Genomic DNA, 26,168 nt, shown 5'->3' with positions numbered 1-26,168 from the left:
TTATTTTACTGGCAAGGCTTTGAAGCAAATGCAAGTAATGTACTTTTGGGAACTTGGGTGAACTTGAAGACAAATCTGTACAAATGATTCATTAAGAGAATCAGTCTGAATTTTAATTATTATTTTTACAAACCTTATTCAGTCACACATGACTTTCAAGACCATGGAAATGAATTTGATTAAAAAGTCTTTGATGGGATACTTCACTCCAAAATTAAGTTTATAAAATGGACTCCTGTTCTTGTTTATGATTAGCTAAGCCAAGTTCAAAGAAATATAGTATATAAATTAGGGATGTGCGAGACTAGTTCGGCAAAACAAAACAGCAGCTGTTGACATTGAGAATACTAGTTGACTAGTCAAGTTTTTATTTTATTTTTATTATACTTTATTTTGTGTATAACTGTAGAGCCCTATAAAATCAGTTTTATTTCTTCCCAAATTCCATTTTGGCTTTTTTTTTTCCATTTCCATTTTTCTTATTTTAGTTTTTTCGTTTTCATTTTTTCTAGAATCTGTTTGAATGGTTAAGTTAAGGAAATATTAATCAAAAAGCATGTCTAATTAATTGAAATTATGAAACATACACAGTTTAACAGCTATTTAAAAAAAGTTTAACACAATTACATCTTCAAGACCCTATGAAATATGCTATTATTGTTATTATTTTACAGAAATACTGTGTGTATTTACTAGGGCCGGGACTTTAACGCGTTAATTTAGATTAATTAATTACACAAAAATAACGCGTTAATTTTTTAACGCATTTTAATCGCACTAAGTTTTGCACTGTGGAACATTTCTCACTGGATGAGATTCGGCGGACCGATTATACTGGAGCACCAACTAGCGTTCAGACCAGAGCCATATAAAATTATTTTTTTTATATGGCTCTGGTTCAGACAAGCTGCGTCCGTCCTAAATAGTATTGTATGTCCCAAATCGTAGTATGTTTAAAAAAGTATTCCAAAGATTCCCGGATGGTCTACTACTTAACGATCAATGCACACTCTTAACGGCTAATATTGCCCGCAACACACTGCGCCGTGAACGATTAGAACTACAAACACGCATAAAAAGTGTTAAAAAACTACAAACATGGAGGATATACGCGACCAACGGACAGGTAGAGAAAGGGGTTTGAGTGATAATTAATCAGTGTGTAACCTGATAAAAAATATTTTTTTAAATGTTATCCGCGTTATATTCCATGTGCAACAACATTTATAATAATAGGTTTGGTCATTAACGTTTAAATGCATAATTAATCAAACACAAGAGCAGATTTCTCGGCATGAAAGACTCGTTAAAGAACGTGCCTCTTGCTAAATTTCATGGCAATATTGCAATGGTCTGTTGGACTTGGTTGAACAAAAATAAACAATATTTTGTAGCTTAAGCTTATGTATTCAGTCATTATTCAATGGTGTACTAAAAATCCATGTAAAAATCTTAATTCTCACTGTTCTCAGGTCAAATATTTATATGCGATTAAAATGCGATTAATTTCGATTAATTAATTACAAAGCCTCCAATTAATTAGATTAAATTTTTTAATCGAGTCCCGACCCTAGTATTTACATTTTTCTGGTAAATAAATTCTGGTAAATTATTTTTCTGGTAAATATTCCATAAAAAAATAATGTGGCAGTAGTAATACTGTCATCATGACATTAAGTAATACATTTCTGTCACAGTTTCTTCAAGTTAAACCTAACTTTTAGTTTGAATAAGATATGATGATGCAAAAAAAAAATATATATATAGAAGATATTTACACTGCTGTAGTAATTATCCCAAAAGACCATTAAAAAACATTCTTTAAAGTATCTACTTTTAAGTTCCACAGAAGAAATAAAGTCATAATAAAGTAGTTTAATGAGACTGCTCATTTTCAAAAGAGCTTTTATCCTGTTAGCACAAATAAATTGCACTGACCATATAATGTGTGAAAGTCTATTTGTAATAAAATTTGAACCCAATTGCAACACACCAAAGCAGGCTTGTGAACATGTGAACAGGTCTTAAGACTATTCTAGATGTTCCCATGTGAAGGTTCAGTTATTCAGGTCAGAATGTCTAGTTGAGTTTATTCCAGTTCTAACTGGCTGTGTTGCTGATGATCATAAAGCTGTGCTCATTCTAGTAGTTTCATTGGCGAATCCCCCATGTTTAGTGTTATTAAAAAACACGAATGGACTTAATCTGCTGAGAACCATATGCAGGTGAATTAGACTTTGCTAGACACAATCTCCTACACATTGAGAGCTGCTTACTAAGGCAGCATTTTAAAGCACTTTCTGACCTGAATAGACTTCCAAATAGAAGACGGCCATAGAGCAGTCTAAAAGTCCAATATGTTTTTAATGTTTTGGATAAAAGCATCTGCTGAATGTAAATTATGCTGCTCTTTAAATTTAGGCAGTGCTGTCAAATAGGGGATCGATTGTACATTATTACTTTGTGTGTATTGCCCTTATTGGAGCTCTCTTGATGCTTTGCATTGACATCATCTGCATGCCACTGACAGATGAAGAAAAATGCTTGAGCTGCTGTATATAGCCACCATTATGAGTGTTATCATGCCACATTTTACATCCTCTGTTAGTTGAGTTAGTGACTGGAGTCATTGTGTGAGCGTCCTCATCCAGAGTGATTATCCTGCCCGCCTCACGAGGAGAATTATCCGGAATCCACTTTGTAAACTGTGGCTCAAATGACAGACTGATGATGCATATCGATGTCACAGCCATTGTACCACTTCCTTACTGTAGTGCATTGTCACGCTCATGGCATTCCTGCACACACACCTTACATAAGAGTAGAGTAACATTGGGATCTGGTTTCCCGAACAGATTTGTTTAAAGATGGACGTCACAGTTTTTGATGTTTGAAAGCACGTAGTGGGTAAGACATCTACAAAGCACGTCCAGTATTGTTATCTCGATAGTGAACGCCCAGTGTTTTTCAGCAGAAGCTGATTCATTGTCATTACGTATTTCAAAGAATGTTTCCAAGCCTTGAACCAAACCAACTAGTTTCATTATTAATTGGCATCACAACAATTGATTTAAAAACAAAACAAAATTGAAAAATGAATCAAGTACTTATCCCATGACGCATTATAAGCCATTACCAAACCAGCTCCAAGGTGAAGTACAACATTACAAACTTTGCTTTAGAGTCTAAATCAAGTCTAAGTCAGAAGATGGTTCAACACGGCTTTAATCTAAAAAAGCACTACAATCCATGAAGCATTGTGAACGACAATCAAAATAACTTTACAAACAATGTTTTAATTCAAAAATAGCCATATCCACAAATATTTAAGTAGTTTAGGGCTTAAAGGAGTAGTTCACTTCCAGAACAAAAATGTACAGATAATGTACTCACCCTCTTTTCATTCAAAGTGTTCATGTCTTTCTTTCTTCAGTCGTAAAGAAATGTTTTTGGAGGAAAACATTTCAGGATTTCTCTCCATATAATGGACTTCTATGGTGCTCCCGAGTTTGAACTTCCAAAATGCAGCTTCATCCTCTAAATCAGAGGTTCTCAACTCTGGCCCTCGAGGTCCACTTTCCTGCAGAGTTTACCTCCAACCTTGATCAAACTCACCTGCCTGTAACTTTCTTGTAATGATGAAGAGCTTGATTAGCTTGTTCAGGTGTGTTTGATTAGGGTTGGAGCTAAACTCTGCAGGAAAATGGACCTCGAGGGCCAGAGTTGAGAACTCCTGCTCTAAATGATCCCAGCCCGAGGAAGAAGGGTCTTATCTAGCAAAACGATCGGATATTTTCTAAAAACATTTACAATTTATATATCTCTACACAGAGTACACACAGAGCTAGACAAGCATCTGAGGTAAAGTATATAAATTGTGAATGTTTTTAGAAAATAACTAATCGTTTTGCTATATAAGACCCTTCTTTCCTCGGCTGTGATCGTTTAGAGCCCTTTGAAGCTGCATTTTGGAAGTTCAAACTCGGGGGCACCATAGAAGTCCATTATATGGAGAGAAATCCTGAAATGTTTTCCTCAAAAAACATAATTTCCTTACGACTGAAGAAAGAAAGACATGAACATCTTGGATGACAAGGAGGTGAGTACATTATCTGTAATTCTTTGTTCTGTAAGTGAAATACTCCTTCAAGAGTGCAGGTTTCAAGCTTCATAGAAGTGGACGGTTGCCATGAAGTTTTCTTCTGTCATGGGTTGCTTGTTTTGATTCTTTGATTTTTGGAGAATTCTTTACAGAATAATGATTATTAATGTGTTTTTTGTCTTTAAAGGTTTATGGGTAATGATTTAAATTCTCCTTTTGAGAAATTTAAAGCAATTTTTTTTACTTTCTGTTGCATTTCATTGTAGAATTGTGGGTAGTGTAGTGCTTCACCAGTAAATTGGTCATTTAAAAGAGTTGCCTGTACATGAAGCTGCAATTCCATTGAGGTATTGCTTCCACAGAAACATCAACCAGGCTTAGACGTCAGAAAATCTTTCACCTACGTAAAGGCTGTGACACACCAAACCAATATGAAAGAACTAGTGGTGAAAACTGCAAAAACTAGGTCGACTGATGCTCAACGGCATCCCAACATCGGCCGATTGTGTCATGACCTTAAAGTCTGCATGAACCAGAAGTTGCGGCTGACTCTTTCTGATATTTGAAGGGATCATGAAATGGATTTTTTACATTTTACATTTTAATTTTTTTGAGGTTTACTTCTAATAAAACAGAGTTTTATTTTCAGGGCTCAAAATTAACTTTTTTACTTGGTAGCACTGGTGCTCCCAACTATAAAAAGTTAAGAGCACCATCAATAATTTAGGAGCACCTAATTTCTTTTTTTGTAATGCGCCAATCTTGATTCTTCATAGCTGATTCTGATTGCAGACGTTTTACAAGCAAACATCGGGCTGATTCTGAAAGCTTTTTTATATATATTTATTTTACACCCTAAGCAAGGGACAAGAATGAATGAAAATATGAGTACATGAACAAGATGTTTATTTTCTCTATTATAGATAGAGACCATTTAAACCACTACATTTTTAAACAATCAACAGTAGACAATAAATGTAGCCATAATCAAAACAGGCTACTCTTTCAATATTCAAAGTGCAAATAGACACCGAATTTTACAAGCATGATACAGAGCTATAGACAACTACACAACTTATTATAGCCCACATACTGATAACAGCCTAGATATTTTATGTAGCCTAATTTGCGCGCATTGGGGAGTCGCTCTCTAAACGTGGGTTTATTAACTTGGAAAACTGACAGAATGTGCGCTGTAGCACGAAATAGTATATTTCTTCAAAAGCAGATTGTGGAGACCTTTTAATTGTCCACAATCAAAAATCGACATTTCACACAACCCTAATTGCAATGCAGTTTGTGCAGATCCGGAGGTTGGTTGTGAGGAAAAAAAAAAAACAGCTAGTTCCTAGTTTAGCGGAGCTCAGTGACAGAGAGTGATTGACGGCTAATATCTTAAATCTGCATTAAAGCTAATAATGTATAGTTGAAGTTTAAATGTAATGTTGGTGAGAACGGTATCAGCTCACAGCAGTCTGTGCGGTTATAGGTTAGCGAAAGTTTTGTAAAGAAATTAAACCAAGTCACAACACAACAATTTCTTGCATTCACACAAATGCTCTCAAATATAATTTCAGGTCGCGCAGATTAAATTTTGGGAGCATATGCGACCAAAACGGTCGCAATTTCGAGCCCTGCAAAAAAAAAAAAATAAAAATAATAATAATAATTATGTGGAAAATAATTTTTTTAACCCTCATTCTGAAACAACCTGTTTTTTAGGGGTGGGTTCTTTAAGGCTTGTCAGTAATCGGCCACTATTATGATTGCCTAACGTCATTGCATTGGAAACATTGGCTATTGGATGCAAGTATTTTGACAACATGATCAACAAACTTAGTAATTTCCAGACAAAACATCAGGGCTCTAGACTGCATTTGCGACCTTTTTTTTTTTTTTTTTTTATATGTGAGTTAAAATTTAAGGTGGTCGCATTTGTGCGAGTACATGGTCTGTGGCCATTTTCGGAGCCTGATTAAATAAATACTTTGTTTATAACGAGGAGAACATTTTAAGTTGTGAAACTTGCTGATGTTTTAATAGTACAAAGACCTCTCATATGCCAAAAGATCTAGGCAAATTTGATTACTCATGTCATGACCCCTGAGAACGAATGATTTGGAGGGAATTTATTTTACAGAAATGTGAATTTTAGGCAGGGAAGTAGAGCGAGAGGAAGGGAATGTGATCTGGACATGAGCCAGCAGCTCTTGCGTGTCCTAAACGTATGTGCCGTCCATTGCACCACAGCTCTGACTGAATGGCATTGTGACTTCCAGAACATCACGCTTGAGTGCTGTTGTGTTTATATTTCCTGAAGAAACTTCCCAGAGTCATTTGGCATTATCCAGTACAGCTCATTGTTTATCAGACATAATGTCGTAAACAAAGGATGATGCAATAGAGTGTAGCTTTTGACCCAGTTCTTATACTGTGCAAATGGCCTTTGTCAATTGCAAAATGCAGTGTTGTTAATGGTACACACTCCTTAAGTAAGATTAGACAGTGTGTTCCAGTCTTAACCTGGCTTTAAAACTCGCCCTCCCATTTTTCATTGCAGCTTATGTGCATGGACTGCAAAAAAAACTACTGCAGCCGCTGCTCCACTCAGCAGGAACTTCAGCCATGGCTGTGCCACACTTGCCAGAGGTTCCGCGGCATCCTGTTCGAGCGAGCCGAGCTGATGAAGCTCAAAGTGAAGGACCTGAGGGACTACCTCCACCTGCACGGCGTCCCCACGCAGATGTGCCGCGAGAAGGAGGAGCTGGTCGAGCTGGTTCTTGGCCAGCAGACGCCTACATCTGACACGCACATTCCTCCACCCCCAGTAACCACACAGGAATCCCCCAACACTCCAGTCATAACCGTGAGCCCGTCTGTGAACAATGGCACAACAGAACTGGGACCTCAGATTCAAGTGACGGAAGATGCACAGGTAAAAAAAAAATTAAAATTGAAAAAAAATCTGTAATTTCCGAACTTTCCTACATACACTACTGGTCAGAAGTAGGGATGGGTACCGAAACCCGGTACTTTATCGGTCCCGGTGCCAAATTATAAAAGACCGAAGTATCGATAAGCTCTGATGTTAACGGTTCTACTGTCGGTACTGGAGAAATTAAAAAAATAAATGTCCTATTTATTATTGCTAAATAAACATTACCTACCATATTTTACCTGACCAGCCTTTTGTAATTTGCGATAATATTCGTTATTCGTCTGCACTGTTATTTGCTATCTCACGCACGAAATGTAGTCTGTTCCGCAGTACACAGAGCTTGCGCGCACACAACACGAGAGAGCTTGCACTTATGGAGTGACTATGGCGGAGAGCGCTGAACGATCCAAAGTATGGTTACACTTCACCTGTGTGAACACAGACAATGCTCATTGCAACAAGTGCAACAAGATTTTTGCTTGTAAAGGCGGAAACACAAGCAATTTATCAAAACATCTAGCCAAAGTGCAAAGTTTTCGACTACCTAGCTTCTACTTCATCATCCGTCTCCTCAGGTATGCATGCTACGTTAAAATAATGACATAAACATCACATAAGGTCTCTCTAAATCAGTATTATAATGTTAATAATTTAATAAACCCACATTCAGATACATATAGCCTACATATAGGCTAAATATTTAGAATATTTTTTTATGCAGTAGCCTAAATAAATATTAAACATTAAAATTCCTTTATAGTACTGCTTTTACAAATAGATAAATAATACCAAACTATGCTAAGAAATTATAGAGCAGAGCTTACCTAAAAATTAATTTGTAGTTAAATCATTGTATATTCATTTACAAGAAAATTGTTTATTTATGTTTTACATTCATTGGTTTTGTTTGTGTAACAGATATTTGTTCAAACATCTGTGTTTGCTAAGCTATAGATAATTATTTTACATTTAAAAAATAAAGTGTTGTAATTTCTGTTCTCAATTTGTTTCAGTTTTTTAATTAAAAACACAACAAAAAGTACCGATAAGAGTACTGTTAAAGTACCTAATCGATAAGTGGTATCGACAAAAGTAGTAATACCATAAAAACCTTAACGATACCCATCCCTAGTCAGAAGCGTTTGGAAAAAAATAATAGTAAAAAACTGTATTATTGTGAAATATTATCATTTAAAAGAAGTTCAGTTCTAGAACAAAACGTATGCAGATAATTTACTCATCCCCTTTTCATCCAAGATGTTCATGTCTGTCTGTTTTCAGTCATAAACAAATTATTTTTTTGATGAAAACATTTAGTGGACTTCTATGGTGCCCGAGAGTTTGAACTTCTGAAAAGCAGTTTAAATGCAGCTTCAAAGGCCTCTAAATGATCCCAACCGAGGAAGAAGAGTGTTATCTAGTGAAATGAAAAAAAATATATATAAATAATAATACAATTTATGTACTTTATAACCTTAAATGCTTGTCTTGTCTAGCTCTGCGTGTACACAGTTAGGGTATGTCAAAAAAACTTGTTTTCAACATTCCCTGTCTTGAAGCGGAATACACAGAGCTGACGCAGAGCTAGACAAGGTGGGCATTTGAGGTTAAAAAGTATATAAATTATCTTTTTTTTTTTTTTTTTTTTTTTAAGAAAATAATAAGTGGCACCATAGAAGTCCACTATACCGGCACATCTCAAAAAATTAGAATATAGTGAAAATGTTTTTTTTTTTGTAACTTATTTCAAAAACTGAAACTCTTATATATTCAAGATTCAATACATATAAAGTAAAACATTTCTGAAATGTGTGCTAGGAGCAAGTCATTTGCTGTAATTTGTGCTGCAGTCCAGGTATTGAGTGCATAAACTAACATACTTTAACTTTTCTGTTTTGCAAATCTGTTTTTTGATTGGTATTGAGAAACTGAATTTTTGACTTTCATAAGCTGTAAGTTCTAATCATCAAAATTAAAACAAACAAAAAAAAACTTGAGAAATGTTTTACTTAACATGTAATTGATCTAGAAAATATGAAAGTTTCAGTTTTTGAAATAAGTTACAAACAAAAAATGAACTTTTTCATGATATACCAGTTTTTTGAGATGCACCTGTATGGGGGGAAATCCTGAAATGTTTACCTCAAAAAACATAATTCCTTTAGGCTGAAGAAAGAAAAAGATGAACATCTTGGATGACAAGGGGGTGAGTAAATTATCTGTTCATTTTTATTCTGGAAGTGAACTTCTCTTTTCTGTTTTCTATGTGAATATATTGTGAAATCTAATTTAATTTCTGTGATGCAAAGCAGAATTTTCTGCATTGTTATTCCAGTATTCAGTGTCACATGATCCGTCAGAAAACACCGTAATATGCAGATTTGATCTCATTTTTTATTACCAATGTTGAAAACTGCTGCTGCTTAATATTTTTTGGGAAACCGTTCAGCTATTTTTTGCTTTTTGCTTTACTTTTCAGTTTGGTTTACACAGCACTGTAAAGCACAGCTTTAAAATGACTCTCGTGACTCTCTTTTGACAAGGAACACTACAGAGTGTGCAAAATATCTGTTGTGGCTTAAAGCGAGTTAGATAGGGAGCGCAGCTGTGTTAAACTGTGTTGGCTGTGACCTTTGACCCTTAGAGCTTGGCTGAGGCGACAGCTGAAAGCGACATGGATGCTGAGCTGCAGGTGGAGCAGGAGTTGCAGGTACCCCCTGAAACTCCTCACTTCTCCTCTTCTTCTTGCTGCTGCGCTGTCTGGGGCGTTAAATGGGGCAGAGGACAGAACAGTGACCTCTCACACTACAGAACCTTTCTGTCATTCTTTTGCAATGAAAAGATGATTTATGCCGTTCTCAGTAGAGTCTGTTTCAAGAATGTCTTCTGCTTCCATGTGGGTGCTGTGAGTGTGGGAAAGAGCTTGGCTGCAGGCTGGGATGAATTACTGCTTCTTTGAAAGTCTTTTTTTTTTTACATCTATTTTCACGTCTGTTTTCACAACTTAAAAGGATAGTTCATGCATAAAAGAAAATTCCGTCACTTGCTCAACCTCATGTTGCCTTTTCTAGATAATGATGATCAGGATGAATTCATTTCCAGTGAACAGAGCAGCTAAGACCAGTTTTTGGACACTTTCACTTTTGCTTTTGAATTTGCAATCTTGGTGTCACATTTTACAAGAAAAGATTGCACTTTAGGGTTGTGCCGATAGACGATAGTATCGTGTATCGACGATAGTCAGAGATATCGCCTGTGGCTGATGCCTTTGACGATAGTTAGACGATTATTATTATTATCCGTCAAAAAGGCGCCTAACTTTAGCGATGCAGCGCGGAGAGTCGGTTCTAGGATGCTTCAGAAACTTGCCACGGTATAAACACAAGCAAAGAGAGTGGCTACGTAGCCTTAACGCGCCGCAGACGTGTGCAGTGAAAACGGGTAACGCATGTTTCACACATACTCCGTCTGCAGTGCTTATGTGTTGCGTCCGTGCACCTACGGAGAGATTTTCATCATACAGCACGGTGTAGATAGATTAACTGATTCTAACGGGAGTGTTATATATTAGCATTGCACAGTCATTAGGATAAGAGAGGTAGTAAAACGTGGTTCAGGCTGAATTAATTACCATATATCAGAATCGGTCTGTATATAGTAGGCTAAACATAAACATTCACCTCAGTAACATCTATATGCGTTAATTAGAATTACGATGCGATCAAATGGCGCTAAACATACGCACGTGAATTACACGGGCATCACTTCTCCACATTCTACATAAACTGAATTACAACATCACCTGATGACAACGGTCAGACATAAAGCGATAACATTATCCCAATATGACAGGTAAAGAAAGATACACTCATTTACATTCATGCACGCACATTTACCACTCACTGAGGATAGCGCATAGCAGAGAATGAAACCGAAAGTAAAACCTCTCCGGCAGAACTATATCGTCATCGCTCTGTACACGCACAACTTAGTCACATGCCCAATAGCAAGTCTACCTTTACAAAACGTATAAGGAATTTAGTACATAGATAATTAAATAAATCAGCACGATAGTATCGTGTATCGGCGATCTCTCAGGCTGACGATAGGACGATATGTAAATTGAGCATATCACCCAACACTATTGCACTTTTCTTGTATTGTCTTTTGCGCTTACGTCTTTACACCTTTCAAATTTTTATACTAAAATGGATGCTTGAAAGATGGATTCATTATTTTGTTTTTTACAAAATGCACAACAACAATAAAGTAGTTAAATGACAATCTAGCTTGTATAATGTTGTAAGACGAGGCAGGGCATACACCACATGCTGGATATACATTATACAGAAATTTTAGCTATGGAATCAAATAAATGAAGTAAATCAAAAAGCTTCATAGTGTAATGTCAGGTAAATGGCAAATACAACAGGCTTTTCAAAATGAAAACAAAAATAAAATAAAAACTAGAGCTGCCCCCTAATAGTCGACAAACTGTTAAAGGGTTACTCCACCCCAAAATGAACATTTTGCTCCAAACCCGTAAAAGTTTCATTCATCTTCGGAACACAATTAAAATATTTTGTATGAAAACCCAGAGGTTTGTGACTGCTAATTAAATACACTTTCAAGGCCCAGAAAAATATGAAAGACGTTGTCAGAATAGTCCATCTGCCATTAGTGGTTCAATCACTTTTTGAACACTTTTTGTACGCAAAGAAAACAAAAATAACTACTTTATTCAACAATTTGTCATGTCATGGGACAGTTACAAACCTGGTTTTCATCCAAAATATTTAAAATTGTGTTCTGAAGACGAACAAAGCTTTTACGGGTTTGGAATGACATGGAGGATGGATTAATGACGATTTTCATTTTGGGATGGAGTAACCCTTTAATCAACGAAACGAGGCTTGGCTGACAAAAAATAAATAAATCTACAGGAAGTGGTAAAGTCACACAGACCGTGACGGACAGATCATTAACAGCTGGTCTGTGTGGTACAGTACATCAGGCAGGACATCCAAACACTCGCCTATCATTCATCAACCTCAAATATGGCTTAACATTTAAAATATGTAAGTAGTAGCAATTTTACATTGTGGCAATTTAAGTAGTGTGCTTCATGACAGATGGAGACACTTGTGCAGTTCTCTTAAAATACTTCATTTTAGGTCATAAAGATAGAAGTCTTTTGAATATATATATAAAGTCACTACGTTTATTTGTATGCACTCACAATAACAACAAAAAATTGTGCTTTTTAAAAATAATGAAAGCAAACAGGATGCGCTTTCTGCTTTCTCGCTCCTTAAATCTGAGCACATCAAAAAAACACAAACTCACCGTATACTTGCCTTACAGACATGAAAAATATATCTATAGAGAGCAGAAATGAATGTACATAAAACAGTTTTTGTTTTGTTTGAATTTTGCAGTGTATGCAATTTCATGCAGAACGCAGCGCTAAGTGAGCGAGTTTCTTCTCGATAATAATATGGGCCGAGCCTTTTAATAATGAACCATCACTCTGAGACTCTTAATGTTATTACAACTCGTGGCCTCTGCAATTTGACAATCGCACTAAGCAATATCGCAATTAGTAATTAATGTTGGCATATCGTGCAGCCCTTGAAGGAACTGTGAGTGTGTGTGTGTCATTGAAATGCAAATTTAACTGCAGCCAAGTGATTTTGTGCAACCCACATTTTGAAAATTCCTGAAATATTATACAAATACTTCTGTCCAGCAGCTCTATAGAACGCAGTAGTGTCATTATTTACGAATAGTGTCAGTTCAGTGTTGATTCAGTTCCGTTCAATAACTACTGTATGTTAAGGTCATCGGTTAGGTAACAAAGTCGATTCAGCTGTAAATAAGCTTTACAGAAGAAAATAGGGTCATTATTCAGTTAAGTCAGTTAAAGTTCATCAAATCAATAATGATACTATGTAGTGTTGTCACGGTACCAAAATTTCAGTATTCGGTACCAATACCAGTGAAAATCCACGGTTCTCGGTACCAATTTCGGTACCAAAGAAAAACACAATAACAGATTAATTGAGCAACACACTATTTTTTATTAATAAAGTTAAGCAAAAATAAAATGTACAAAAAAAACTTTGTAAAAAAAAATTCTTTATACTTGCGTAAAATTTTGTTAGTTTTTCCACAGGTTAAAAAAGTATTTCAAGGATTGTAAACATTTTAGTAGTTAAATAACATCTAAATAAATTACAGGCATAAAAAATGTAAACAAGCTTCACCCAAAACTTTTTGTCATATTTCTGCTGCTGCGGAAAAACATCTGTAACTGTTGTCTGTTTTAGAGTTCGCTGGGGTCTTTCATGATCTTCTGCAACTGTAAAAAGAAAAAATATACTTAAGTAAAGCAGTGTGCTAAGTCTGACCAGATGTGACATTAGATCATTGACACCAGCAAAAATATTAATTTTCAGTAAATAACAAACCTCAGCTGTTATAATAAATTTAGATAAGATTACATATATTAAGACCAGTGTCTATCACAGATGAAAACTGCAGTATTTAAAACACTTTACAATTTTCATTAGTTAGATAGCATCGCCTAACAATAAACAGTAGTTACATGGCAATTATTCTTCGTGAGGTTAGGCTAATTTCAACATTTACTAATGCATAAAATCATGTTAATCTGTTAAACATGAACAAACATGAATGATCATGTGTTTGTATTAAATAAGATTCACAAACATGAATTAATGTTGTAAAAATATATTGTTCACTCACTTTAAGATTATGTTAGAATATGATGCATGAATTTGATCTTATTGTAAAGTATTACCAAACTAAACAGGGAATAAAACGTGTTTTATTTGATTGTACTTTTATTCAATCCAAACTGCATTCATATTTATTATTATTAATAAGCTTTTTAAACCTGCTAGAGTTATTCAGCCAAGAACGTTTTCTGACAGACTGATATTAAGGATATAAATTAACGTCACATTTGTACATTCTCTAACACACATATTTTGGATACACGGGTCATTTGTGTGTAAAAAAAAAAAAGTAAATACATCATGTCCTTATTTTTTTTTTACTCTAACAAAAGTTATAGGAGCGTTGTTTCTAATTCATTAAGGCCCAGCATATTAGCGTTAGCCGCGCTTATGCTAACGATTCACTACACAAACAGTGATGTTTATTTCAGTCTGACATTCAAATTAAAATACGCAACAATGCTCTAAATATGAAATTAAAATGAAACTTACCTTACTTGAAATATTTTATTTGATCCTGGAGTCGGTCTTTGAGGTGTTTTAAGTTTGATGTGTTTCCTCCTTTCGAGAGAACCTAGACAACATCTTTTGCAAATAGTTTTTTGATGATCTATGATGTTCGCCTTGTTCAGCCGCAAATCCAAACTATTTGGAGCAAGCCTGGCTCTTCTTTGTAAACAAGTGGAGTCAGAGCCGCGGCATCAGCAGCAGCGCTGGTGTTTTAATAAAGAGAGCGCAACTGCGCAGCGCGCACCTTTTGTATAGCGTATCAAGAACCGGGTTGACCGGATAGTCGGTACCACCGGTACTTAAGAAAACCTGGTACCGTAACGTTTTATTTTTTTTAGTACCGACTTGGTACCGAAGTACCGGGACTTTTGACAACACTAATACTATGTATTATGGGAAAGCTCACCCAGAAATTAACATTTAATGTTTATCTACTTACTCCCAGGGCATCCAAAATGTAGGTGACTTTGTTTCTTCAGTAGAACACAAACAAAGATTTTTAACTCGTTGCAGTCTGTCAGTCATATAATGGCAGAGTACAAAAAAAACATACACAGACAAAACCAAATTAAACCCTGTGGCTCGTGATGATACATTGAGGTCTTAACACACAAAACAATCAGTCTGTGCAAGAAACTGAACAGTATTTATACAATTTTTGACCTCTGATCCACCGCAATGTCCAACGGTCCTGAGTACTTTCACAACAGCCGCCGTGTGACGCGTCAACATGCTCTGGCACAGAGATGCATGCGTAGAAGCAATCTGTCACACATACGTCACTCATTGTGTACACAGAGAGATTGTGGGTATGACAGCTACTCAAAATGGTAATCACTTGTGCTTATCCTGATTGTTGCAACCGATTAAAAACTAAAAGATTACGTTTGCTCGCAAGAACTCATCCGGGAGTGTTGACTTTTCACTGACTCCCAACTTTTGAGCCTGATCAACTAAAGTTATGGTTGCTTGCTATTCCTTATTCGCCAGCTGTTGTGAACGCACTCAGGACAGTTAGACATTGCGGTGGATCAGAGGTTAAAAAATGTATATAAATACTGTTCAATTTCATGCACAGACCGATTGTTTCATGTGTTCAGACCTCAGTTTATCGTCATGAGCCGCAGGGTTTCATTTGGTTTTGTCTGTGCATGTTTTTTTGACTCTCAAATCCATGGGTCCTGTTGACTGCCATTACATTTACATTTACATTTAGACATTTAGTAGATGCTTTTATCCAAAGCGACTTACACAAGAGGTCAATGGAAGCAATCAAAAACAACAAAAGAGCAAGAACGCGCAAGTGCTATGACAAGTCTCAAATCTTGTGTTCTACTGAAGAAACAAAGTCACCTACATCTTGGATGCTCTGGGGGTAAGCAAATAAACATCAAATTTTCATTTTTGGGTGAACTATCCCTTTAAGTATCTATTAAACCCTAATTAAGCATGTCTTAACTTTTTGAGCAATGTTGCTGTCAATGGGCAACTAGGTGAGACACAGGGTCCATGACCAAGACAGAAATGTGTTGCTTATTCTCAATGGGAAAGTGCCCAAGCAACATCTCTGAGCTACACTGCAAAAGTTTCTCTGTCACCTTCAGAGGTGACAGATGTTAGGAACCAAAACTCCATCAGGTGACAGAAAAAGAAAAGAAAAACACCTCTGGGCTAGATTTAATGAAAAACAGTGTGATTTGTGATTCCAGGCTGCATCACAAGTAAAATTGTTTGACTGATATTCAGAATTTTCACATCCAGCTTCTTCTGCTGCCATCAACTGTCATGCATACCTCACGGGTGATTGAGTTACAACATTTGATTAAACATTAATCAAGATAACATGCATTTGCTAAATAATTAGGGTCGATTTTAATTTCCTTGGCTGGTGGATTGACTCCTTTGACCATGTGTTTATAACGGTTGTACATATGGCATGTTTGGATTTGATGTCTCTCTGTTGGTCAAACATGGATGCTCGGTTTTTCAATGCTACATTAAGCAAGATAAGTGCAGCATTTAGTGTGTTGTGGAAAGCCAGTGTTATACCACATGGTAATAAAATAGGCTAAAGTTTAGAAGTAATCTAAACAAGACCTTTAAACCATGATGTTAATGAACATGAATGTTATCGGTACCCTAGTATTAACCTATAATGTTTACATAATAACAGTATGTGGAGTTACACAATCTCCTCTCACTGTCTTGCATTAATTGATTATTCTACATGTCAATTTTAGTCTCCCTATGCAACTACAGTGGTGTGAAAGTGTTGGCCCCCTTCCTGATTTTTTTATTTTTTTGCATGTTTGTTACACTTAAATGTTTTAGATCATCAAACAAATGTAAATATTAATCAAAGATAACACAAGTAAACACTATATACCATTTTTAAATGAAGGTTTTTTTTATGAAGGGGAAACAAAAACCAAACTCACATGGCCCTGTTTGAAAAAAATATATATTAAAACATAACTGTGGTTTATCACACCTGAGTTCAGTTTCTCTAGCCACACCCAGGCCTGATTACTGCCACACCTGTTTGCAATCAAGAAATCACTTAAATAGGACTTGCCTGACAAAGATCCTCAAAAGCTACACATCAGGTTGAGATCCAAAGAAATTCAGGAACCAATGAGAAAAAGTAATTGAGATCTATCAGTCTGGAAAAGATTATAAAGCCATTTCTAAAGCTTTGAGACTCCAGTGAACCACAGTGAGAGCCATTATCCACAAATAAATACATCGAACAGTGGTTTGGCCGGCCGACCAAAATTACCTCAAGAGCGCAGCGACGACTCATCCAAGAGGTCACAAAAGACCCCACAACAACATCTAAAGAACTGCAGGCCTCTCTTGCCACAGTTAAGGTCAGTGTTCATGACTCCACCATAAGAAAGAGACTGGGCAAAAATGGCCTGCATGGCAGAGTTCGAAAGACGAAAACCGCTGCTGAGCAAAAAGAACATAAAGGCTCATCTCAGTTTTGCCAGAAAACGCCTTGATGATCCCCAAGACTTTTGGGAAAATACTCTGTGGACTGACAAGACAAAAGTTGAACTTTTTGGAAGGTGTGTGTTCCATTACATCTGGCGTAAAAGTAACACAGCATTTCAGAAAAAGAACATCATACCAACAGTAAAATGTGGTGGTAGTGTGATGGTCTGGGGCTGTTTTGCTGCTTCTGGACCTGGAAGACTTGCTGTTATAAATGGAACCATGAATTCTGCTGTCTACCAAAAATTCCTGAAGGACAATGTCCGGCCATCTGTTTGTGACCTCAAGCTGAAGCGAACTTGTGGTCTGTAGCAGGACAATGATCCAAAACTCTAGCAAATCCACCTCTGAATGGCTGAAGAAAAAACAAAATGAGGACTTTGTAGTGGCCTAGTCAATGTCCTGACCTGAATCCTATTGAGATGCTTTGGCATGACCTTAAAAAGGTGGTTCATGCTCGAAAACCCTCCAATGTGGCTGAATTACAACAATTCTGCCAATATGAGTTGGCCAAAATTCCTGCACAGCGCTGTAACAGACTCATTGCAGGTTATCGCAAACACGTGATTGTAGTTGTTGCTGCTAAAGGTGGCCTAACCAGTTATTAAGTTTAGGGGGCAAACACTTCTTGACACAGGGCCATGTGGGTTTGGATTTTGTTTTCCCTTCATAATAAAAAAACTTAATTCAATAACTGTATGTTGTGTTTATTTGTGTTATCTTTGATTAACATTTACATTTGTTTGATAATCTGAAACATTAATGTGTGACAAACGTGCAAAAAAAAAAAAAAATCACTTTTTCACACCACTGTATTTTTGCATGCCACATCTTTCTGTTCATGGTGTCAAACTAATTTAGACCACAGGTTTTTTCTCATCTTTGGACTGCATTGTGGTTGGGGCTTTAGGTGACAAGCCAACCTCTTTCTAAATCAGTAAAGTGAAAGTAAAATGACCAGTGGTGGACGAAGTACACAAATCAAGTACTTGAGTAAAAGTACAGATACGTATAATAGAATATTACTCCAGTAAAAGTAAAAGTACTCCTTTTTCCATTTTACTTGAGTGAAAGTACAAAAGTACTACATTTTTTGTGTACTTAAGTAAAAAAGTACTGACATATTTTGCAATTTTATAAAGGCTATAAATTTATATTAGCATATATATTTTTTATAATCCTACTATAAGCCTTGGTTTTTCCCAAAATAACCACTAGCCTATATGGAGTCAAGATCAATTTTTGTTGTTGATATGGTCTACGTTGACAATGTTCACTGTGAAGCTTACATTGCATTGTAACGTTACCTGAGAGAAAACTGATTTAACCATCTCATTTTCACCAGTAAGAAAAGTGTTTTAAAGCTTGTTATTTTGCGGAACGGCACAGTTATAAATGATATGAGAATAAGGCCTGAAGTTAGGAAGAAAAATTTAATTATATTTTCATAATATTTTTCTTTTTTCTCAAACATTGTCTGTGGTGTAAAAACACCCCTGGCCAAATGTCCCCAGAGGGCATCACTTCCCACTTTGATAATTTCTGTAGTTACCATCTGAACATCACATATTTTCTTTTCCCTCAGATGTAATCTGTCTAGGTGGTTGATTATAAATATTTGGACTTCATATCTGAAAATTACCTCAACTTAGCACCAGCAAGCTTGTTAGCTAGACAGAAGCATCAGCTAACAATATTTACTTATTTTCAGTATGGTTATGAATAAATATTTATTTCTGTATACTAGGCTAGTTGATTCAAACAATATAAAAAAGTATACCTTTAATAAACAATATAAAAACAGACGTCGATCACATAGGGCTAAATGCGTAGCATTTTAATAAAACTGTTGAGGTTACAGCAGCGAGGAATATGAACGTGTAACGTTATGAGTTATTTGATTTAATCTGTTTTATTTTAATGTTTCGTTTTTTTACCTAAAAAGAGACGATGTTGATGTGTCTGCATTTAATCATTTCAGCGGGCTTAAATACATCACCCTTTACAGCAGATTTAGTTCGCAAACAACTGACAATTGCAATAATTAATCCTAAAACTCGACATTATATCTTACTTTTCGCAGCATCAGTCGCGCGCGCTCACAATCTCCCGGTTCTTATTTGTGAATTCAGAAGACTGGAGACTCGCTCTAAACGGCTCATTTGAATCAGTGAGTTTGAACAGCTGCAATTGGATCAGTCCAATTCGTGAATGAATCGCTTGTGGCGATTTGCGAACCGATTGAAAAGAATCAGTTTGTTCATTAATCAGACACTGCTTCTGCGTCTCGGAGCACGTAATATATTATAAGGAGTAACGACATGTTTTATTAAATGTAGTGGAGTAAAAAGTACGATATTATGCTTTGGAATGTAGTGAAGTAAAAGTAAAAGTTACTCAAAATAAAACTACTCCAGTAAAGTACAGATACTTGAAAAATGTACTTAAGTACAGTAACGAATTACAACTACTTCGTTACTGTCCACCACTGAAAATGACACACTTTAATTTCTAGCATTTGCTCTTGATTTGGCAGATTCTTGCTTTTTTTGCCTCTCAGTAGAGTGATTTTTGCATTAACTTGAGATGCTAAGAGATCATTTACCTATCTGCCAGGTAACAGCTCTACATAAACAGATGTTTGCATGCTGTCTTTCTCTCTGTCAGTCTTCAGACTCGGAGGAAGTGCTTGCTCCTGGACGACGGGCATCTCTCTCGGACCTCAGATCGGTGGAGGACATTGAAGCTTTGACTGTCCGGCAGTTGAAGGAGATTCTTGCCAGGAACTTCGTCGACTACAAGGGCTGCTGTGAGAAATGGGAGCTGATGGAGAGAGTCACGCGTCTCTACCATGACCAGAAGGACCTGCAGAACATGGGTAAAGAATCTGATGTGATTGGTTGGTTGGATGCTGTTTTTCAGTGTAACCTGTAGGTTTTCACATATTTTTAAAGGGTAATGCTGTAATGCTAGTTGAATGTTTATTTCTGCTGATTACATTAACATAGACTGTATTTCATTTTTACAGTGTCTAACACCACAGAAGGCACAGGTGGGTTTATTTCTTATGACTTCAACAAGAATATTTTTCAGTTCATATTCTAAGTGTCCATTTAATTTATGAAAAGTTTTATGGCAATTTTACTGTAAAGCTATTTAATTAATTAGTCAATAATTCACATAACTGGTAAGGTAACAGGAAGAATTTATGAATATCTATGTCAGATTCATAGAAATAGAAATGCCATGTTTTGAAAAATCTAAATACCATTTTCAAAAACAATTTTAACCGCATTTGACCTAAAAAGTTTCTGGGCTACGACCATCAAGTAAAAAGTAATATATATTTTTCCGTACACCTTAAATGCATGTGAATGTATCTCAGTCATTTTCAAAAGGTTTATACATTTCTTTTTTTGCCCCCATAAAACCTTTTAGGAGTTTAACCCCATAACATCTTACAACTTGCCATGTCATTAAAAAAGGTCAAATGATCTAATATTATGAGAGAGGGAGCCATGCATTGGTTTTCCTATGTTATTTATTTATTTACCTACAGTGGATTTTTGCATGCTGGTTGCACCACATGACTTAAGTGACTAATCCTAACCTTAAAAAAAAAAAAAAAATTATAATAATAAAAGATTATGCCAAACTACTTTTTTTTTCTTTATTGAGATTTTGACTTTTTGATGCAGAAAATAGCAAAACTAAAGCATTATGAGGGCTTCTGCTGGCCCTAAAAATCTTAAAGTCTTACATTTAGTTCAAATTTAAGGCTATAAAAAGTACAAGAAAGTCTTAATTATAATTTCAGGAGATCTTAAGTTTGAGGAGGGAAAGACAAGAATTGCAATATTAGATAAATGAGACGATTAAACTTCAAAAGGCTATGCTTTCATTGAATAAACTTGTGTTTCTTTTGAAGCTTTGCATGTTTCAAAGTCAGGGAAACTTGTATTTCTGCCGTTACGAAAGCAGCACCTGCTGGCAGAGAATGAATTTGCAATAAGCCTGTCTTCTGTTTTTGTTTAGACTCTAATAATATAATTTATATTATTAATCATATAAATGAATATAATAATTTATACTCTTGACTCTTTTTCTCATTTTCATCATACTTTAATCATTTTATAAAAACTTTGTTTTAGTGAAAACCTGTATCTGAACTGTAAATCATGTTTCTTACAGTCATTTTGCAATTTATTATGTTACCATAGACATGCTGATATGGTATTATAAGTGCAGGTCTTAAAAGTCTTAAAATTAAGCTAAAAGTCTGGCAGATACCCTGATTTTTAGTGTCTTGACAATCATGTCATGATACTGACACATGCAATTTTTAGCTTCTTTTCATAATGATTGTCATGAGGCTTATAGCTTTATTTTTAATAAATGAATTAATTGTATTTATTATTATTTTAGAAGAAAGACTTCAATGCTTTCATTAAAATGGTTTCAAGTTTGCAATGAAGGATTTGTTCACTCAAACAACTTGTTCTTATTCTTTTAAGAGGCCTTGTTACTTATAAGAATTGTTTAATATATTCTATGAAACTGTGATATTTTCTGAAACGATAATCATACCATTAATACAACCCTAGTCCCCATATAATCTTTTAGAAGTTTTACCACATGACAACTTACAATTTGCCATGTCATTTAAAAATGTAAAATTATCTGGTATTATAAGAGGGGACCCATGTGTCAAGGTCAAGAAATTATATGACTTCTGGTTTTCATTCATTTATTTATTTCCAGTGCACCACATGACTTTATGACTAACCCTAACCTTTTTTATTTTTTATAGCTTTATTTATTTATTTTTTATTACATTAATGAATGAATGAATGAATTTATTTATTTTAGAAGGGAGATCTCAGTACTTTCATTAAAATGGTTTTAAGATTGCAATAAAGGATTTGTTCACTCAAATAACTTGTTCTTATTTTTTAAGAGCCATTGTTACTGATAAGAATTATTGTTTAATATATACCGTAAAACGGTGATATTTTCTGAGATGATTATCATACCAAGAAAATCTCATACTGTTACAACCCTAGTCCCAATATAATCTTTTAGAAGTTTTACCACATGACAACTTACAATTTGCCATCTCATTAAAAAAGGTAAAATTACCTGATATTATAAGAGAGGGGACCATTATTCATACCATTAATATTTTATGCCAAAGTCAAGAAGTAATATGACTTCTAATTTTTAATTAATTATTTATTTATTTTCTGTGCATTTTTTCATGTTGGTTGCGCCACATGACTGTAGTGACTAACCCTAACTTTTCTTTTAAGAAATAATAATAAAATATGCTAAACTACTTTTTTTATTCATTATGACAAGAAGACAGTTGTACCACCTTGACATTTTGACCAAAAAAAAAAAAAAAAAAACTAAATTGCATTATCAGGGTTTCTGCGGGTCCCTAAAATGTCTTAAGGTCTTAAATATAGTTGTATCAAATGTGACGATTAAACTTCAAAAGGCTATGATTTCATTGAATAAACTTGAGCACTGCATGTAAGTCAGCGAAAGTGCTGTATTTCTGCCATTCCAAAAGCGACACCTGCTGGCAGAGAATGAATTTGTGCTTTCAATAAGCCTGTTTTTATTTATTTATTTCCATAAGCATGTATTTATTTATTTCCAGTGAATTTTTGCATGTTTGTTGCACCACATGACTTTAGTGACTAACCCTAACTTTTTTTAAAGAAATAATGATTAAAATATTATGCCAAACTACTTTTTTATTCATTATAATAAGACAGTTGTACCACCTTGACATTTTGACCAAAAAAAAAACAAAACTAAGTTGCATTATCAGGGTTTCCGCGGGTTCTTAAAAAGTCTTAGCCTTACATGTAGTTGTATCAAATGAGATGATTAAACTTACAAAAGCTATGCTTTCATTTAATAAACTTGAGTGCTGCATGTTTTCAAAGTATTTCTGCCGTTCAGAAAGCAACACCTGCTGGCAGAGAATTAATTTGCGTTTTCAATAAGCCTGTATGTTGTTAGAGGATATTATATGACTTCTAGTTTTCCTTTATGTATTTATTTATTTCCAGTGCACTTTTGCATGTTGGTTGCACCACATGACTTAAGTGACTAACCCTAACCTTTTTTATTTTAAGAAATAATAGTAAAAGATTATGCCAAACTACTTATTTTTTCTTCTTCGTTATGAAAAGCAGACAGTTGTACCACCTTGAAATTTTTGACCAAAAAATAGCGAAGCTAAATTGCATTATCAGGGTTCACATCAAATGTGATGATTAAACTTCAATAGCTATGATTTTATTGAATAAGCTTGAGAGCTGCATGTAAGTCCGAAAAAGTGCTGTATTTCTGCCATTCCGAAAGCGACACCTGCTGGCAGAGAATGAATTTGCGTTTTCAATAAGCCTGTTTTTGTTCAGACCAAGAAACAATTAAGAGAGTAAAATGTGTTTTGTTATAGAATATAATAATTGATTGAAAATAATATACATCTGAACTGTCAATCTTGCCTTTTACAGTTATTTTGCAGTTTAATATGTTACATAGATATTGCCCCAAACTGCTCATATGGTATTCATTTTATTTGTGTAGGTCTTATTCTTCTAAGTTTGCGATGACTTCTTGCTTGTTTTGCAGATGGTGGATCTGGAACAGGTGTGGAAGAAAACCTGTGTAAGATCTGTATGGACTCACCCATTGACTGTGTTCTTTTGGAGTGCGGACACATGGTCACATGCACAAAGTGTGGCAAGCGCATGAGCGAATGTCCGATCTGCCGGCAGTATGTGGTGCGGGCAGTGCACGTGTTCAGATCCTGAACAACAAGATATATTCTCCATTCACAAAGCACTGGTATCTCACAGTCCTTCCCTCGAGCAATGGATACCATAGAAAAATGTCAGGTGGCCTTTAATTCTTGCACAATTATCTTGTGGCACTTTATCGATAGTGAATAAGATGTGCAGATCTCTAGCAATAACTGTACTGGATTCTGTTTAGTTTTCTAAAGTAACTACAGTGTGCCTTCTGGATGTTTTAAAGAGGAAGCTTGATTTTTGATCATGGGATTATGTCGCATGTTTGTTGACAGTGCAGATGACATAAATCAATGCAACATAAATGCCCGTTTCTGCCACTGCCCCTATTAGTAAACACTGAGAGGATCGTATGATCACATACAGACAGCAACTACCAAAAGTGCCTCACAATGCACTGCTCTGGTGCTTTTCGCACACCTGCTTTGTTCTTTTTTATTTGAATAATCCTTTTTTTTTTCTTAGAAAAATACCGGATCTCGGGTTTAAATCTACCACCACCATTCAGACTGATACTGTGAGATGTACTAACAGGAATGAACTTGTCACACAAGTCTTGCGAGATCTGTTGATTCAACTCTCATGAACAATAGCAAATAGTCCAAATTGCTGGCAATTATGTGCAGGATGGACACGGGTGTGGAAAAGAGTCGCATTTGATCAAACAGATTCTCAATACAGCCTTGTTCGACTTCGCCTCGATGAATCTCATGAAACCTGTGCCCCATTTAAAATCGTGATGGAAAACGACTGTCAACAAAGTGTTTTAATGGAGAAAAACCATGATCCAACAATTTTTATATATATATTTTTTTTTGGTGTGAAAAATGTGTCCACACATGATATGCAGGGAAAAACGTATATCGTGGCCACAAATGAAGAATTTGTTCCCTTGTTTTATTTGTGACCATTTTGTATTAATATTTTTAGTAATTTGTGGTCACATCAGAAGTTGCGTGAAACTTTGCCATTGTACGTGATTTTGACGGACATGGTCATAAAAAAAATCAGTCATAATTTATGTCATTTAAATTTTCATGTTTTGATGATAAGACATTTAATGGCTTTTGTTTTGGTTCACCTTTACATTTGAATTTGTAGGGGAAAGAATTGTAGGCTAGATTTATGCATTTCATCATTATTATTATAGGACATTTTTATATTAAAAACAAACGAGGTGATCCAAAAGTAAAGCAACACATTACTTTCCATAAAAAGTAACTCAATAAGTTATGCAGGGTTCGTACAAGGTGCTTAAACTGCTTGAAATACTTGAATTTGACTTTCTAATATTTAAGGCCTGGAAAACTCTTGAAAAAACAATATTCCTAAAGATGTACTTGAAAGGTGCTTGAATTATCGAAAGACAATGTATCTATGCAATAAGTGTTTTCCTATCTTTTCACACAAAATTCCTGCCTTTTTTGCTTATTTCAGTTAATGTCATGTAACGTCAATGTAAAATAGCCAGCTAAGCCAAGTAGTAGTACTGACGTTGTACGGATGTTGTGTAAATATGGCTGAAAACACGAAAAGAGGAACAAATTAACCAAATCAATCACCAAGTATTCAAGATTCAAACTCATGACTTAGTTCGTTCATTTCAAATGATTCACCAGCAAAAAGCACGTAGCGATTAGGTGAAACTAAGCTTTCTGAAACTCAGAAAATGTCATAAAATGATTCACTGTTTCAAAGTGCTCCAATTAGATCACATATCACAAATCATTTGTTTCAGATTATGACTGGAAAGGGGTATCGCAAATTGTGATTTAGATTGGGACTTCAAAGCAGGTTTGCAAATTATTTGACTTGGATCGGGACTTCAGAGCGTGTATTGTGAATCATTTGATTTAGATCAGAATGGGTTTGTGAATCATTTTGCATTATTGAATAATTCAAATCAAATAATTTGCAATACACACTCTGAAGATTGGAATTTCGGAGCAAGTTTACAAATCTTTTGCTGTAGACTGAAACTTCGGAGTGCGGATTATTTGATTTAGATCGAGCCTTTTAGCAGGTCTGCA

At 35.3% G+C, this 26,168-nt stretch overlaps 1 protein-coding gene across 2 annotated transcripts in view; it reads left to right on the top strand.

Annotated features, from left to right (window-relative positions):
- rffl (ring finger and FYVE-like domain containing E3 ubiquitin protein ligase) overlaps window positions 1-25,272 on the top strand; it is a 47,096-nt gene extending 21,824 nt beyond the window's left edge. The window contains exons 4-8 of one of the 2 annotated variants that reach the window (XM_073817971.1): window positions 6,663-7,037; window positions 9,685-9,750; window positions 19,976-20,186; window positions 20,337-20,360; window positions 23,960-25,272. In XM_073817971.1, coding sequence (XP_073674072.1) covers window positions 6,663-7,037; window positions 9,685-9,750; window positions 19,976-20,186; window positions 20,337-20,360; window positions 23,960-24,141 — 858 coding nt within the window. In that variant the 3' untranslated portion in view covers window positions 24,142-25,272. The remainder of the gene's footprint in view (window positions 1-6,662; window positions 7,038-9,684; window positions 9,751-19,975; window positions 20,187-20,336; window positions 20,361-23,959) is intronic. The other variant, XM_073817972.1, reaches the window with a different exon arrangement.
- Window positions 25,273-26,168: the final 896 nt, after the last annotated feature.

Source organism: Garra rufa, chromosome 14 (assembly GCF_049309525.1).
Source record: "Garra rufa chromosome 14, GarRuf1.0, whole genome shotgun sequence".
Classification (NCBI taxonomy): domain Eukaryota; kingdom Metazoa; phylum Chordata; class Actinopteri; order Cypriniformes; family Cyprinidae; genus Garra; species Garra rufa.
Note: the sequence above shows the minus strand (reverse complement) of the source record. Positions and strands in the feature narration are given on the sequence as shown.